The sequence below is a fragment of the Pseudonaja textilis genome, chromosome 14 (genome assembly GCF_049901715.1).
Source record: "Pseudonaja textilis isolate UNSWEBS1 chromosome 14, rPseTex1.2, whole genome shotgun sequence".
Lineage (NCBI taxonomy): Eukaryota > Metazoa > Chordata > Lepidosauria > Squamata > Elapidae > Pseudonaja > Pseudonaja textilis.
Window position 1 is genome coordinate 209,180 of NC_142003.1, and position 17,868 is coordinate 227,047.

Genomic DNA, 17,868 nt, shown 5'->3' on the forward strand with positions numbered 1-17,868 from the left:
ATCCTGCATATCCAATACAGAAAAAACTTTAATAGAGAGTTGATTACATTGCCTAAGTAACAAGGAAAGGTTTCTACCGTTCTTCCTCATTCATCTTGCAGCATTTCACCTTTGCTGTCAGGTGTCAGCCAAGCCTATTCTCAGCAGCTATTTACAGCTCCTACTTCTGGCAACACTCCCGCTTCCAGCCAGTTAACCCCTGGCACCTCAGGGCCACCCCAGCACAAGAGTGGCTTGAGAGGAGTCAAGGCCATGCCAAAGAATGGATTTTAAAAGCCAGCCCAGTTGCTCAGGAGCCTTCCCTCAGAAAGCCTGGCTCAAGGGAAGCCCAACAGCCCTGATGCCTTCATAGGGCACTACTGAACCTCACGTACCCTGAAAACCAGCTGAAGATTAGTTAATAAATTATATCGTGTTTACACAATAAATTGGCCCGAGTACCCCGCAATCCAGTTCATTGTATGTAGGCACATGGTTTGAGCACGTACACATTTCAAGCCAATGAAGAGGCTTCAAGTTTCATTGCTTATCTCTTGCTCTTCCCTTAAACATTTCAGCACGTGAGGCAACAGTGACAAAGGATCCATTCTTGTGCACGGTGAGGAGAGGCAAGGGTGTTGCATAGCCCAAACTTAAGACAAAGGAGGAGGAGGTGCACCACTTCCTATTTCCCAGGGCCTATTGCTAAGATGAGAACAGCTCTGGAAAACTAAAACAGACACCAACCAGCCATCAGGCATAAAACGTTCCTGTCCAGATTAAGATGATCTGGTGTATCTTGCTTCTGAGATCTAAGAAAGCAGACACTCAAATCTCCCTGCTATGTGGAGCAGCAGTAGTGAAGAACCAACATATATTTGGGCAGCGCTCAAATTCTCCAGTGCTCAGGAGCTTCTCAGAGGTCAGTAGTCCTGTGGCCTATTCTAGAGGTATTGTTTCTGTAAAATGGGAACAATGCCCCATTGGCACCATTGTGATCCCTGCACACTACAGAAGTAGCAGATGCTCTGTAGGAAATGCAAGCTATACAGAAAAAGGAGAAACTTATTCCTGCCAGGATTTACTAGAGAGCAAACCAGAAAGTCCCAGACGGCAGGAAAGGAGGAAACTGTTGTGGAAGTCAAAAGCAAAGACTAATCTCTGCAGAAGAGGGTGCAGTTTTGATCCACTCCTTAACAGACACTTCCTTGATTTGACTGAATCTAGCTTCAGTAAGTGCCAAGAATTCTAATGAAACTCCACTTTCAGCAAAGCAAGGCAGAGCTCCTTCCTGGTCCTCTTCCACATTGGGCCCTGATGTCTCCTTAAGCCTCTTTACAGTACAGCCCAGGCTGCTCTTGCCATCCCACCGTCCCTCCTACCCTTCAGGAAATTGCTGCTTCTCCTCAGTGCTTCTATCAGCCTGCATTATCAAGTTCTCTCAGAATATTCTAAGCCAAAAATACAGGACACTGCACAGTACTGAAGTCATATTATTTACATATGCATTTAACAAAGCACTTACCCAAAACTTCTGAACTACCATGATGGACCCACAACCTTTCTTTTTTTCAGAATTTTTGTTGCTGTTTTGCTATGTTTGAAATGCTCAACAGTTACTCCATTTTCCCAAGTTATCTTTCCATCTAGTTATCTGCAGATAGTGGCAACGTGAACATCTTTTAGAATCAAAACTGTCTGTGGAAATCTGCTTGTCTTCTGGACCTTTCTGACAGGGAAAGGATTGGAATACCCCACTAACCTTGGTTGAAGCAGTTATTTCTTTGGCTTCCTGGGATCCAAGATGGCTTAGGCCAGCAAGCCACCCTGTTTGCCATGGATCAAAGCTTCAAGGAAGCGTGCTGCATTCTTCCAAGAGGATGTGCACAACTCCGTCCTCAATTTACTTTTCAGGTTACTTTGACTGAACACGACAGACCTTAGCACCATAAAATGGCCAAGCTCTTTCCCTCTCCAAGACCATCGGTGTCTGGAACTGAAGTAAGTAAAATAAATACTCAGAACTTTTGCATTTTTGACATGGGAAAAAGCTACTCTCCGCAGCAATCTAGGTGGTGCTGCTGCTCTTATCTGAAAAAGTTGAATTTAACTCTGCAGGTCCCTTCTGGCAGGAAACCCAAGATGATCAACAATCTCCTCCATACTGAGAGCAGAACCCAGGAAGAAATCAAAGGACTGTAGCTGGCTTTGCACTGCTGGTTGTTTTTGATCCTTAAGCAAAATGCCACCACCCCAAAAAAGTTCTTTCTAGAAGCTGCCTGCCTGCTGAGGCTTGGCATTAAACACAAACCACTTAGCGTAAGGAAAACAGAACCTAGGATTCAAAAGGTGACCTCAGATTATTTATTTATAGGGAATATAAATTGACACTCGGTTTTTCTGGAAGCTCAACTGAAAGGGAGGCAATAAGATGCATCCAAATGAGTGCAGCCTACTCCTAGAGAGAACCTATCACGTATACCGTTGGTAATTCCCAATCCTGGTGTTTAGGAATGTAACCACAATACGCTAGGCAGAAACAAAAGGTTGCCTTTGTAATTGTGCTTTGCAAAGCACACAGCCCAGTTTTTCTCCCTGAAAAGCGTGGAGGGCAGCCGGCATTGCTGGGCCTGCAGCCCATGCTGGAAAAGGAGCTTCTGCACCGTAGGGCTGTTTGGCACAGCTGTGGTGGTACTACATTCAAAGGAAGAATGGGGTGGGCCACAAATTTTGGGGGTGCATTCAATAATGGAGTCAGCTGACCCCCCCAAAAAAAAAAAAAAAGAGGGAACTGTGTCATTTTTAGGCTTCAATTCTGGTGGTGAAAAAGTGCCAAAAGACTACACTTTAAAAGTAGTCTAAGTTTGTCTAACCCTGAAAGCATTTTCATTTTCAGGTTATCTGAGCTTGGGAAAAAAGTAGATAAGTCCCTATTCATCTTTGCATATAAATATTACAGATTTATGATTGGATTTCTTTTTCTTAGGTGGGCCAATATTTCACTAGAGTATACTGGAATCAGAATATTGTGCCAAATAGGAGAGTATATCATTTCTTCAGAAAAAGGCTACGTGGCTGAGGGCTTATCTTACTCCCATTTGTTTTGACATCTTGTGACACACAAACAGCCATGACTCAAATACTGCATGAGTTAATTCAGATCCCACTGGATGGGTTTCCATCCCCTTTGGGGCCAATTCTGCTGAGGGACAGGTTGGCTCCTGCATGTGGACAGGTAAGCTGACATGAGAATATGCCAGCAGGGCCCCCAAAGCAGAAAATAATGCGGGGCAGGCCCAAGTCAGGCCCTGCGACCTACCCTCTATATTGGCAAAGACAAAAGGAATCGCCAAGGCCAAAACTGGCGGCACCAGCACATCTGACTGGCTGGGCAAAGGGGCTGTACACTACCCACCCACTTCTGATCTGCTGGGAAATGGCAAGTCCAGAAAGCACAATGGCACTTGAATCTGATTTTGGCAAACAGCAGCTCAACTGCTTCTTTAGTAAGTGTTGAACTCCGAATGAAATCTTCTCATTCCTTCCGGCCCCCGGTATCTCCTTTGAGCAGTTCTTTGTCTCGATCACAGAAGGTGGGCAAACATGCAATTGTCTGGGTTTACATAGTATAAAATGTGAGTGCTGTACACACTCCCACACCTATTTATTCACTCTTCTTGGAAGTGCAAAGGAAGCTGTTGATGAGAAGCAAAAATGAAGTAACCACAGCTTGTCCTTTAAATGTGTTCCAATCCCAAATCTATACCACTCCTCCTCAGTCCAGAGAGGAGCCCAGCAGAGTCTGTCTGAAGGCACTTGATGTCTCCTCTCAGGAAAAAAATAAACATTTTAAGGGAAGTGAAAAAGAGAGGCCAGAGCCTGGCATGGCTACGATCCTCTCCAATTCAGGTGCCCAAGCAACTGAGCCAAGCTGTGCCACTTCCTGTCACCCCTCCGTGCAAGAGAAAAGGCCGGATGGAGAGAGCTCAGATTTCTCACAGAGAAGAATCGAAGGGCATCACACGCTCCGGGAGCTGTTCAGCTTGGTCAGTTCGTTGGCCTCCTCTGGCCCAGCCTCCTCACCATCACCTTTCTCACCTGCTGCACCAAACTGAGGGCGACTGTCTAATTTAATCAATTCTTTGGGAAACTTCTTGAAGCGGGGAAGCAAATCTTTGAGCTCTGTGTCAGGGAGCATCTTGTCCAAGTTCTGTACAGAAGGCACCAAGTTGGTGATCTCATCAGTTGGAGATCGCCCAATACTGCCATCCACTTGAACCCGAATGTCTGGAGAGATAGACAGCTGATGGTGGGGCACCACCCCACTGTCCATGCATTTGGGATAGAGGAAAGTCTTCATTTGGCCTTTGCCCTTCACATTGACTGTCCCACGATAATCAAAATCATAGCCCATTTTGTGAAGAATGCGGTAGCTCTCCTCGCTCACCTGGATCCGGCACTCAACTCCCGTGGTGTCCATCCGGCTTGCTATGTTCACAGTGTCCCCCCAGATGTCGTACAAGAGCTTGGTGGTGCCGATGACCCCAGCTGTCAAGGGGCCGTGATTAAAGCCGATCCTCAGCTTGAAATTGAACCACAGCATGTTGTTGTTAAAGTCATCCACCACACGCATCATTTCTTTGGCAAATTCAAAGAGCGTCTGCAGATGGGCATGAGGGTTACTGCTATCCTGGCACTGGGAAGCATTCAGCCCAGAGGCAGCCATGTAGGTGGCCCCGATGGTTTTGATTTTCTCAATATTGTTGTAATCGGACTTGCTTAGCAGCTCATCAAAATCTCCAATCAGTTCATTCAGGACGCGGTAACATTCCTTGCCTCCTTCGTAATTCTCCTCGTAGAACTCACTGAAGTTCACAATGCTGGCGAAGATCACCCCCCCACTGTCATGGTTTTTGGAATAGCTTTGGGACACTTTCAGCTGCTCGGCCACATGGTAGGGGATGATGTTCCGCAGGAGCCAGTCCGCCTGGTCCCTCATGCTTTGAATCTTGGTACGGTGAAGATCAGCTTCTACATCCCCATGATAATGGAGACGGTAACTCACCTCAAACTCCCGATTTAGGAACCAAACTAAGACAAGGAGAAGGAAGAGGCCCAAAATCACTTCCAGGCCAATCAGATCGGCGGGCCTACTGAAGTCCTCCGACGCAGACCTGTTGCAGGCATTCTCTACGAAGCTGGGAGAGGAACAAAACAAAAAAGGGAATGCATACTTTAACTTCAGATCATTCTGTTTGGGATCTCAAACAAGTGCTGTTAATCGTTATAATCTAGTTTTTAGGATATCATGTATCAACAGACTCAGTGTTGGCACAGAGGGTACATGTGAAGCTGGGATGTGCTAAAATATGGCCTTTGCTCTGAGCAAGTGGCATCGGGCACGTGCACTGAGGGCGGGCAGCCCGATGCAATATTTTTTTCCAACTCAAACTCCAGAGAGAATTTCCTTAAATCAAGTGAGCGTTGTACTCATTGTAAGAACATCCAATTTTGATATGCATCTTGATACATATAGAACCTGTCCAACAGCTCCGAAAATTACAGCTTCTCTCTTAGCAGTTAACAGAAGAGATACCCACCCTGCAAGTGAGAGACTTGTGAATATATAGGCATGACACCTTAACAACACCTGGCTTTATAATGTTATTGCTTTATAAAAATATTGTGCTTGGAAATAATCCATCTCACTGCTTCAGAACTTAGATGTACTCTGAGATTTGCAGAAAGGAAACCCATGGTTCACAGTCCAAATTTTAGCCTCTTCAAAATCTTGTTAGTTTTGGTCCCAACTTCTATTCTGACTCTCAGCTGGAAGCATAGAACAATTTGGATCCTTAGAGAATATACACCAAAGACTGGAGGCTGAGATGCAATAAAGCCCAATAGCTATTAAAAACATACCTTAGGTTCCTCAATGACACAAGGTTTGAATCCTCCAAGACGCTGGAACAGAAACATAAGGGGCTCACATTACCAACAAACCAAGAGTCTGGACCAAAACAAGGGCAACTACATGGAACCACTGTAGTCACAAAGTAGGACTTCTTCTCTCACTAAGTTGCTAGTCCTTGTGATGCATGCACACCACCAGCCCCCTTTATACTTTTCCCTTCAGCGCTTAGCCAACCTCCTTGGCAAAACCGGCAACAATTGTGGCACGTCTCTTGAAGCAAGCAGGCTTCATTCCAGCATCCTGGGACCTTTACTGGATACGGCAGCCCGACTGTCATTAGAATTGCAGTGGATTTGCCTTGGCTCACCTGTCAGGACACCAGGACACGTACAGGAGGAGGAGGAGAATCCCTCCAACAAGGGTAGCCAAAGAGGATCTCATCCAGGAGCTGAGCTGGCAAAAGTTACAGTACTGGACTATTGTGATGAGAACTGCAGAACACATAAACATGGTGGACTGCAACAAAAGAAATATTAGTCAGAACAATGGAGGAAATTAGAGCAAAGAAGCTACACTTTTCCTCAAAAAAATCCCCAAATTAAAATAAGCGACAAGATTAGAGCAGCCACGGAATCTTTTGTCCTCCATGGATTTGACTAAAGTCATATTTAAGGTCTGTCCCCTTCTGTGCCTGGCAGAAAATGCCTAATTTTGCTATGAGTTGAGAGGAGGGAAACGGGGTGGCTCCGCCATGCAGATTCCTAGATAGTCGGACCACAGGCTGAAGTAGTAGCACCTAATCCAAGGAAAAGTTCCCTAAAGGCAGGCAGTCTGAATCAGAATCCACTGGCTTCTTAAGACAGAAGTCATCCAGGGAATTGCAATAGACCAAATTTGGGTGGTAGATAAACTGCAATCTGAGACACACACACACACACGCACACACACACACAGGCTCCCGACGCTGGGAGCAAAGCTCTGACTGAGAAGCGGAGCCCTTCGGGACTAGGCTAGTTGACTGGGATGGGCAAAGGGAGTCACTGCCCCTTCTGGCTACCCATTTCCACTCCTGGAAAAGACGTCTCTGCGTGTGACTTGGCATTTAAACCCAAAGCTTCCAATGACCCAAAGTAGGGTTAACCCTCCCCTCTCCCCCGATTCTTCCTCACTGGGAAGCTCTGCTTGCCCACCAAGAGCTGGTGCTGAGGCCAACGTACATAGAGATTGGTTCCAAACTCAGCGGTGAAGTGTGAGAAGACTGCAAGAGCAGGCAGAGAGATCAAAACGGCTCCGATGAAGTGTCGGGGCAGCCACCCAGCAATCATTTCCAAGAGTCTCTTGGTGCAGACCATCATATCCTCCAGAAAGAAAGCCATCCTGGAAACGGTGGAGACAGCTGCTGAGCTTTCCCTGCCCTTCGCCGCTTCCCCACAAGTGCCCATCAGTGACATCAGAGCTTCCCCCCTTTCAAAATCAGGGCAGCCCCTCTTCTCGTGGGCAGGAAAGAGGCAAGCCATCCCCAGGGAGCTCCAGCTGCTCCACAAGGGCAGGGGGAAGCATTTGCTGCCGCCTGGGCCCAACGAGGTAGCCCTCGTATTGAGGGAGGGAGGACGAGCGCATCATTGGGCTCACCGGATGGAGACAGTAAGAGACACCACCTCAAGCAGGACGGCCACTACTGCCACAGCCACGGCTGTAGGAGGGGGAGGAGAGGCCGCCACCCCGTGTTTTAGGAAGCAAGCGATGGAGAGGATGAGGAAGACGGTGGCAGATAGGCACACGTCCAGGAGCGAGCTGAAGGTAGCGCTGGCAAAGGTCTTCACGGGGACTCTTCTAATGACCTGGGGAGAACGAGGAGAGCGAAGTTGGCTGGCCACACAGGGACTTCTTCAGAACTCAACACCAAGCAGGGAAATCAAAGGTCACCCAACTCTATGCTTTTTGGTGTGATTTCAGAATCTAATCCAGAGATAACCTCCACTCTTTACAAAGGTGCTCTGCACTCTACTTTAGAAAAACATAACTAAAATACAGCAGCAGTTTTTAGAATCAGTTTATAAAAGATGACCAGAATAACAACAATCAACAAAAGTGAGTACAACAAACCAAATCTAAATTCTTAGAGGGAATTATTTTCAAAACCTCTTTAGGAGAAATCAGACCCTCATAACTTCTACTTAATGCGAGGTTATTACAAAAGTCACAGATTGTTATTTAGGACAGCGAAGGGATATTTCTGTTTATAACCAGGCCTTCCAGTGTATAAGCACTATGTTTTTAACCGTCTATTTTTTAATTATCTTTGTATAGAAACAATGCACATTTGCCCACTCTATACGGAAAGGTAGTGAAAAAAGCTGACTTAGGTCTTCTTAGTGACAAAAGATAGGCAAAGGAAGAAGTGATAGAGGGCTAAAGTTTAAAGCAGTCACAACAGGGGCTGCTTTGAGGACAACGGTCTGTAAAATAAATTATCAATGAAAAGCATTCTTGGGGAAGTTTGCTAATTTGAGCCCAAATTTATATGTGGAGTTTAGTGGCCTGAGGGATAGGATGTCTCTTGCAGAAGTAAAATAAAAGCAAATACTTTATCAGATACGTTGCCAGAATTTCATTTATCTATTTAAATAAAAGCAGTAAAATGCTAGAAGAGAAAAAAAGTTTTATTTGTTAATTTATAGGGTTCAAGTAGGAAGGGTGTGAATGTTTACACGTAAAAGCAAGCTCTTTAAATTTAGCAGCAAGCCAACATAGTTTATCAAAACAGGTATTACATGTTTCTGCTTGGAGACTCTGGACAGGAGCCTGGTTGCTACACTGCGGATGCTGCAATTTCAGTTTCTCTTTCAAAGGCATCCCTTCACCAATGGCAAAAGCACAGACGGCTTGAAGTGACTTAAAACAAAGCCTAAATGAAAAGTAACTGGCAAACTTGCCAACCAAGCTTCCTTTTTTAAAAGAGGGAATATCAGCGTAGACAACAGGCAGCATAACAACTACTGTTCTCTCCCCAGTCAACATGAATAGTTAAAATAAACATAAATTGTTTTGGCATTTTGTTACCGTGTTCCTCAGATACTATGTGCCTGCATGCACACAGATCTACACACACAAAACCTCACCTCTTCTTGGTAGCTGCTCCTGTAGGCCATCTCCAAATCATGTTCAAGGAAGTTCAGGCTCAACTTGTTTATGGGTGGCTTAAAAAAATAGTCTTTCATCAAGCTGAGGGAAAAGATTCATTTTAGGAAAGTTTATTCTCCAACAAAGAAACAACGAATCCTCCTTTGACAGATTGCTGAAACACAGACACCTCTACTGCATGAACCATTTTCTTTTCCTTCTGTTCTACTGTGGTTGATTCTCAGAGAGAGTACCCGGACCAGTCCCTGTCATTTTCTTGACATTGGCCAGCCACTTTTTCAGAAGTGGTTTGCCATTGCCTACTTCCTAGGGCGGTGAGAAAAAGACTGGCCCAAGGTCATTCAGCTGCCTTTGTGTTTAAGGCAGGAGTCAAGGATAAGCACCCACTTCTAATCTCAGCACTGCCACAAACTTATTGTCAAACAAAGAACGAGACCGCAGATCACAAAGCACCTATTCTGCTTGTTGCAAACAGATCCCTCATCTTCAGCACAGAGGAATTAGGACAATCAGCAGCTGAAAAAAAAACCACAGAGCTCATCTCTTCCAAGCATTTCAGCCAGACTCTTATCTGTCAACATAAAAACTGCATAAAAGAGACCACCATTAAATAAGAAAAAGACCCCCTGCCAAGGCCAGAGGTCTCCCTGTTATTGCAACTTAACAAGGTATGCATACAACAAGTTGGCTTCCTGTTCTCATGCTGAGACCCTGCACTCCACCAGGCCTCAGCGCAAAGGTCCAAGGGATGAGGATGCTTTGCCTTACCTGTCTTCTTTAATGACATCAACAAAGTGAGCATCTGTTTTTTCTCTGATATTTTTGAACCGCAATGGCAGAAGAGCTGAATGATCCAAGCTTGCTCCAACCCATCTTCCTTTCTCTTGCAACATCTCATAAAGAGACGTTTGGCTGTTGCTCAGTTTCTCCTCTTGCGGGGGACTGAGAAGTCCATTCCGAGACTTTGGGCTGCTTCCCCCAGGACTCTGATGGAGACAAAAAGGGAAAAATTAAAGGGGTTTATGATTAAACCAGAGAGAATTCAGATTATACTTGTCTGTTCCTACAAGTATATTGTGGTAGAAAAATCATCTCTGTTCAAAGATTTTGTTATATTTTTGAATGTATAAAACAGCACTTACAAGAAAAAGAAAAACACAAGGCTGATAAATGGTTGCTTTTAACAAGTAAACAACAGCACAGAAAGATTTGTATCATGTCATGAATCATGTTTTTATCACCACGTATAACCCCAAAGGTGGGCTCCCATGAGATACACATTTTTTAAAGTAGCACCATTGGGTCAGCTTCCAGGGCTTCCTCTGATCAGGGCAGACCACCAGAGGCCTTCAGCATTCAGAACTCCTGAGCAAACAGGAGTCTGAAGTCAGGTTTCTCTAGCTCTTTATGCTCAGAAAGCATCTTTAGAAAAGGCAAACGCTAACATTTCTTTAAAAGCTACAGAAAATGCATTTTAAACCAAAATTAAACATACAATTTATCTTTTCAGAGTTTCAAGCTAAAAAATTTAGCAACTTAAAAAAAGCCATATTACCAGGGGCTGAAGTTTCAACTCTTAAAAAAAAAAAAGAATTCTTAGAATCCCTGTAAAGCACTGAAAAATTAAAACAAAAGCAGTTACACTAACCCAATTTATGGGAAGGCAAAAGAAAATGCACGCACGATAAGCAGCCCAACTTACAAGATAGCAAAGGGGATTTTTAAAAGTATCCAACTGTACATCACAGTGCTCTTCAAATCATCCTAGGAACAAATCTCATACATACGGGTCCTGAGAATAAGAAAAGGGTTTGGAACCATCTGCACTCAAGGACACCGAGGCGAGCGCTTGAAGGCCACCTCATCCTGAAGTTTTACTTGCACCCTATTTGAGTCTGTCTCATCTCATGACCAGTCTGCATCAGCTTCTGCTCCATGGATGAATGAAGAATAGTAGGTGTCTTGAGAATAAATTACCTTTGTGCTGGTTTTATGGTCCTCCTGGCATCCATTTTGAATTGCTCCTTCCTCTGCGCTCCCAGCACAGCCAGAGGGAAAAGTAACACTGCATGATTGGCAGATCTGCAACCACAAAGAAACATACTATAGGGTGAATTCTTTCTTGTGTCTCTGGCCAGCCTCTACTGCAGGTGTCTGTATGCTCTTCAAAATGGCAGATATTTTGTGTAACTCCTGAGGTGCTATTTAGTCGGCATGTGGCACTTTTCCTCCCTTAAATGTTTCAGAACAAAATGAAAGGCACTTGAACATCAAAAGAAATTATTGTGCACATGAGAAGACCGTTAGCATTTAGCAGCTCTGTCTTTTCCTCATCTCACATCTCACCTTGATTTGTACAGATTAACCGATTAAACCAGTTGTAATATTTCTATACATATTAGAAAAGCAAACATTTAGTTTTTGGAACAAATGCTCTTATACACCCTTTGCAAAGACAGACCCATCCAACAGTTACGGACTTTTTTCCTACTTGTATTTAATGATTTTGTATCACTCAGTCTACCAAGGCTGGCAATCCTGATCCTTGCTCCTTTATGCCAGCTACTTGCTGGCTCTTTCTCAGAAGCGCTTAGAGTGGCATTTTCAACTTTTGCAATTAACCATGCAAGAGGTCCTAAGCTGCGTAACATTTAAATCAAGCCCCACATAGCCAACTCATAACCAACACGTTCTTGTGTTAGGACTTCAAGAGCAAAAAAATAAAGCAATTTATGATTTGCCTTCTTAGAGGATCCATAACTGCAGATATAAATTTCCAAGCTTGGGTAGGTTGTGAAAACAGGTTTCTAAAAATAAATCCACAGAAATGTACAGAATTTGCATTTGTCAAACCTTATTTTTTTCCAAGTACTTGAACGTTTTTGCTAAATCATCCACATTCTCTGATGAAGTTCCATGTGACTTGCTTCCATCTCCTGCTTCTAGAGCTGGAAGGAGGAGCATCTCCGAGCAGCTGCAGTGGATCTCCTTCTTTTTCAAGCCAGAGATCAAGTATGTTTTCAAACCTACAGGGAAACTATAGTTAACACATCTGCTGTTATTCTTCCACTCTACACTTCCCCAGCTTACCTGTAGAGCTCCTTTCTGCAAAAAGCAGTTTACTATAGCTGGACATCCTACATCTCTTGCCATCACAGCTTGCAGAGTCATTTGAGAAATAACTAATTTCTCACAGCCAAATTCACTTTTTAGCAACAAATCTGCATTTTATAAATTGCTTGGCCAACAACTACAGTAGTAATTTATTTCTCATTGGCTATTTTTCTCTTATATTTTTTTAAAAATAGGATTCTGAAATATAACCCAGCAGTATTTTAGAATTTTTAAATACTGTACATACTTTGGTTTTACTTAAGAGCACCATGTTTTAGTGTCACTGTTAATATTAACTTCAAAAAGGCTTTTTGTATCAAATGATCAAACCTAAAAGACCAGATTAGGAACAGCTTTGTGTCATCTGCCAACTGCATCCCTTCCATCTGGGTCATTTCTGAAGACCCCGAAGAGCAAATGGGCCCAAGAAAGAACCCTGAGGTACCCCACTACACGCTTCCCTCCACACACACGCTTCCCTTATTGTTGCTCCATAAGGACCACATGCTGAGTGTAGTCGGTCAGCCAACTGCAAACCCATCTGGTAATGGCACAGCGCGTCCCACACTGTTCTCTTGATAAGTAGTTGGCTGTCTTATACTCTATCCAATGCCTTACTGAAATCTAAATCTACTACTACATCCACAGCATTCCCTTAGTGTGGGAATAGGGCCTCACTGCTGAAAACAGACTGACTTTTGTGTACTTTATAGCAACGGTCGCTGACCGGTGGGCTGCAAGAAAATTTTGGTGGGCCACAGAGAAATCTCACCTCAAGAGCACCCCCCAAAGCAATTAATGCAGACTGCACAGAAACACAAGGCTGCGCCACCCACATGGCCGGCGGGAACCCTCTCCGCCCACTCACTCCTTACCTGGCAAACTTGCCTGCTAAATTGCTTTTTCCTTTTTTGTTTTTTTTGACTGTAAGCTGTTCGCTGTGCTGGGAGATTTAGATCAGCTAGGAAGCAGGAAATGGTTGGATTTCTTGCTTTCTAGCTAGTCTTTAGAACCTCCCTTAGGATTGAAGGTTCTATTATTCAGTGCAGACTCACGCCAAGCAAATTTCATGTGACAGACTCAGGTAGCCTATGGCAGATAGATCACTGAATGATTCTGTGAGCAACTCAATCTGCCTGTCTGCTTTGCCTGATTTTGGGTAAAAGGTGCTCTTTTTTAAATAAAAAAATTCAGTATTAATATAAATATTTATAATATTTACATACAAGCCACGCCCAGCCAGTCACATGACCACCAAGCCACACCCACAAATTAGACTACACCCACAGAACCAGTTAGTGGTCCCTGGGATTTAAAATTATGAGTTTGGTGGTCCCTGAGGTCCAAAAGGTTGGTGATCCCTGCTTTATAGCATCTTATACTCCAGTCTCACCCACTATTCATATTTACCTCAACACTCTGTGCTTTTAAGATGCCTTTACTAATCGTGGTCTGTGACAGTAATAAAAATTGATACTAAACTGCTAGAAGTTGGTCACATACCAACTTCTAGCAGTTTACAACACTCATAGAATCCTGAAAACTGTCCCCACAAAAACTGGCATCAAAAGCAACATTTTTCCCTTTCAACAATCTTATGGAAGAGCTCAGTCTTAAACTGCCCTCCAGAATACTGTAGGGTTTTTTCCTTACAAAGTGATAATTTCTTTTTATCAAACATTACGTGACTTACCTGCATAGGAATAAAAGTATATTTTTATTATGAATGTATACGTTGTGGTGTTAAATCACATGTCACAAACTACAAAATAATCAGTTAATTAAAATTCCACTTGGAAACTAAAAGATACTGCAGCCACAATGGATACCTTCCCTCATCTTTAGTTTTCTTCAAAGAACCAGGAAGGGCAGAGGCACCACGTTTATGTGGCTGGTTTCAGGTAAAATATGAAATTGATCCAAATTCGCTGACCTTAGCACAAGAGAAGGAAAAAGTTAACTTCCAAAACAAATCAACTCATTCAGAGTCAAAAATGAGAAATACCTTTCAGCTGGTCTGCGACCACACTCTGGCCCACACGCTCCATCACCTTCCCATCCTCCATTTCATAGCGATCATCCAAGTATTTTGCAGTAGCCTCTGAAATATGGACCTTCCCAGCGACGCCGAGTTGTTCCATTAAGTTAGCTAAATTGACATCATTGGACCAGACATCAAACTTAAACCTCCTCATTCCCAGAATGCCACAAAGGACCGTCCCGGTGTGCACACCAACCCTCATATTCACCATCTCTTTCTTCTCTTGGCAAAACTGCTCAATCGCTTTGATCATGCCCAAGCCCATCTCGATGCAGCAGTAAGCGTGATCCACTCGGGGCTCGGGACACCCCGCCACACAGTAGTAGCAGTCCCCCAAAGTGCTTATCTTTTCGCACTTGGTGTCCTCGCAGAGGCGATCAAAGCGGCCAAAGAGGTCGTTCAAAAGCCCCACCAGGGCGTGTGCAGATTTGTTGGCACTCATTTTGGTAAAGCCCACAATATCTGCGAACAAAATACTGACTTGTTCTATCTGCTGCATCTTGAAGGGGCGAAAGACAATGGGGGTCTTCTGAATGGATGGTTTCTTCTTCCTGCTTTTGGGGCTGGAGGCGGAGTAGCGCTTGATGGAAGAGCTCTCGCTGTCCTCGTCCCCCTGCTTCATCAGGTCGTCTGCGATGATCCTGGGCATGACCGAGTGGATCATGCGCTCCTTCAGGGCCTTCTCGACCTCCAGGTCCTTCCCGTGCATGATGGACTGGCCCACCTTGAGGAAGGTGCTCCTGGACCGCACCTCCGACATGATGAAGAGGTGCACGCCGGTGGCGTGGATGCAGAGGTGCAGCAGGGCCTTGCCCAGCAGCTCCCAGGGGGCCAGCCGCTCGCCCGGCGGGGGCGCGAAGCAGCGCTCGTCGCGGAAGCCGTAGCCGAGCGCCTCGAAGAGCGCCGAGCCGCACAGCCCCAGCAGCAGGCTCAGGTAGAGCGGCAGGTGCGGCACGGCGTAGAGCAGCAGCAGCGCCGCCACGCACAGCGAGAAGCTGCCCACCGGCGACAGGCAGGGCGGGGGCGCGGCGTGCGCGCTCCCGTTGCCCCCGGGCGCCGCCGGCAGCTGCGTGGCCAGCGGGAGGGCCAGCGCCAGCAGCGCCAGCGCCAGCGACGAGCCGGCCGGGTGGCGCCCGTAGGCGCGCGTGAAGGTGAAGAGCAGCGCGGCCAAGCAGGCGGCCAGGAAGGCCAGCGCCACCCCCGCCGCCGCCGCCGCCCCGCCGCCGCCCCCGCCCCCGCGCCCCCAGCCCAGGTAGGCGCCCCACAGCAGCGCCGCCGCGCCCAGGTAGCCAAGCGCGTAGCGGAGCCGGCGCCGCGTCTGCGGGAAGCGGCGCTCGCGGCAGGCCTGCTCCAGGTTGCTCGAGTCGAAGCGCGGGTCCCACCAGCGCGGCGAGGCGCGCTCGAAGAGCTGCGGCGCCCGCCCGGCCCCCAGCCCCAGCCCCAGCCCCGGGCCCAGCGCCGCCCCCGCGCGCCCGCGCCGCCCGCGCCCCCGCCGCCCCGCCGTCTGCAGCCGCACCGCCGCGCGCCCGCCGCCCCCGGACACGCTCACCTCGGTGCCACGCGGCGGGGACGGCGGGGACCCGGCCGCCGCCGCCGCCGCCGCCGCCATGGCCACGCCCGGCTCGCCTCGGCTCGCCTCACCCGGAGCCGCTCAGCCCAGCTCGCCGCCCCCGCCTCTCAGGCCCGGGCTCCCGCTGCTCCCGCAGAGCCGCGCCGGGCTTGGACGCATGGCGCCGCGCCGGAGCCCCGCGCCCGGCTGCCCCCCGCCCTCGCCGCCGCCGCCGCCGCCTGCCTGGAAACGCCTCACGGGCCGCGTCGAAGGAGGGGAGGGGCGGCGGCGGCGGCGCCGCCGAGGCTGCTGTCACTGGCGCGCGGGACCAGGAGCGCCTGCGCGCGGTGCGGGAGACGGCCAGGGGCGCGATCTGCGCACGCGCAGCGGGGGCTAATTGCGCAGCCGCTTTCTTCGTCCCCCGCCCGCGAGCGGCCGGAGTGGGGGTGGGGGGAGGCCGGAGTGGGGGTGGGGGGAGGCCGGCCTGCCACCCGCCCCCGATCGCCCGGCTGGGGCTCTGGGCCCGTCCCGCGGGAAGCGACTCCACCGCCCGTGACCTGCCCTGGCCGAAGGGGCTCCGGGGGCGGGGAGGAGGCGAGCGCGGCGGCGGCGGGGACGACCCCGGGTGGGCGGCTCCTGAGCTTCTCCGGTGGGAGCCTGGCAGCTGCGGGCGGAGGAGCCGCTTCTGCTGCCAGCAGGGAAGGCGGGAGAGAGAGAAGGGGACCGGGACGGCCGCCCTTTGCTTGGGGAGGGTCCCCGGCCGTGCCAGTCATTCCGCGGACTGAGTTCCTCGGCGGTTGCCCAGCAAGAGGCCGGAAAGGCTGCTGCGCCTGACCATGAAAACCGACGGGCCGCCCCGCAAGTGGCTCCGCGGGGAGGGCAGCCTGGGAAATGGGGTGTGAGGGGAAGAGCGGGCGCTGCCGCCTGGGATCCTTTCGCAGCCTCCCGGCCGCAGCAGCTTCAGCCCTCAACCGAACGCCTTCCTCCAGGCGGAACCGGCTTCATGAATCTCAGCAAAGCACAAACCGCCGCCCTCTTCCAGGGAGAGCGACTGACGGGGCTTCCGAGAGTCCTCTGGGCATCCCTGGGTGCCTCCCCCTCAGCAGTGGCCGGCGGGCAGAGATGCTGCACCCAGTGGTAGCACAGGTGTTCACCTTCCATGCTTGGAAGCATCTTCATTTTGGAAACCATTTCTATTGGGGGGAAAACGGGGTGGGATGGGGGCAGAACTCCTTGATGCAGAGGTAACTAACTGGCATCCTGTGGGCATTTCCTCCCCTGTCACCAGTTTTAGCGGGACAAAAAAAGTGGGGGGTTGTGATCAGAAAAGGCAGAGAAAGTTGAGAGTGGGGAGGAGGGAAGAGGGACTGAAAAAAGGGAAAAAAGAGGGGGGGGAATGAAAAAGCTGAGTTAAAAAAAAAGCTTCTATGCTGGAGGTGCTTCCTAATTCCAGCCACCTTCCCCGCTTCACACGCACACACGCCTCCCACACCCCCAGAAGCATAGCCTTGACTTTCCTGCCTGGCCTATGGATACTTTCCACACGCACAAATGTCCCCATCAGTGATGAAGTCATTAAGCAAATCCAGGCATGGAGAGGAAAAGAAGGGAGCCGTTCATTTTGGAAGGAGATTCCCTGTTTTGCCCTGTTGATTGTGAAAGTGCCTTATTCCAAGCAAAGCTTTTACACTTCTCTCTGAAGTGGTGGCTCTTACTTGCATAGGCCTTGCTGTCAACCAGAGGGTTTTTACCCATGGAAAGAAGTCCCAGCAATGAATTCTGCTGGGTGGATCAGCTGTGGAAAAGGCCCTGTTGGCCCTCTTCCTTGGTGAGATCTCATTGTTTCATCCTTTCCACTGAGAAAGAGAGGCAACACATCAAGAAATGTGGCTGAAAAATACCAGAATTTATTAGAAGGGCTGAAGTACATAGTGTCTCGAAATATAGACTATTACTGCGAGCCACTGAAATGTATTACACAGCTATGTAATTCCTTTAAATACATCTGTCCACAATTCTGGTCAAAAGAAGCACACAACCACAGGTGGATGGTTTGGGTCTGACATTTTACCAAAGGGAGAGGATGCTCAGGCGGAACATCCATGGACCACAAGAGCACAAATTCCC

General features: G+C 48.0%; 1 protein-coding gene across 1 annotated transcript; it reads right to left on the reverse strand.

The window, feature by feature from the left end:
* Positions 1-10: 10 nt before the first annotated feature.
* On the reverse strand, positions 11-15,931 carry ADCY9 (adenylate cyclase 9). The gene is made up of 10 exons (XM_026704624.2): positions 14,157-15,931; positions 11,891-12,063; positions 11,015-11,119; positions 9,806-10,023; positions 9,016-9,118; positions 7,526-7,734; positions 7,111-7,270; positions 6,261-6,409; positions 5,902-5,943; positions 11-5,177 (listed from the first exon to the last, which is right to left on the reverse strand). Exons 1-10 carry the CDS (start codon positions 15,799-15,801, stop codon positions 3,998-4,000), a joined length of 3,984 nt encoding a protein of 1,327 aa, XP_026560409.2. The 5' UTR covers positions 15,802-15,931; the 3' UTR covers positions 11-3,997.
* Between the last annotated feature and the right edge of the window lie 1,937 nt (positions 15,932-17,868).

Bases quoted from the DNA above. Each gene is read 5' to 3' on its own strand.
- ADCY9 (XM_026704624.2), bottom strand. From the start codon at position 15,801: ATGGCGGCGGCGGCGGCGGCGGCGGCCGGGTCCCCGCCGTCCCCGCCG. The intron at 6,410-7,110 runs GTACGTTGGCCT...CTTTTGTTGCAG, and splicing joins AGTTTGGAACCAATCTCTAT to TCCACCATGTTTATGTGTTC. The intron at 5,944-6,260 runs GTGAGCCAAGGC...TTTCTGTTCCAG, and splicing joins GTGTCCTGGTGTCCTGACAG to CGTCTTGGAGGATTCAAACC.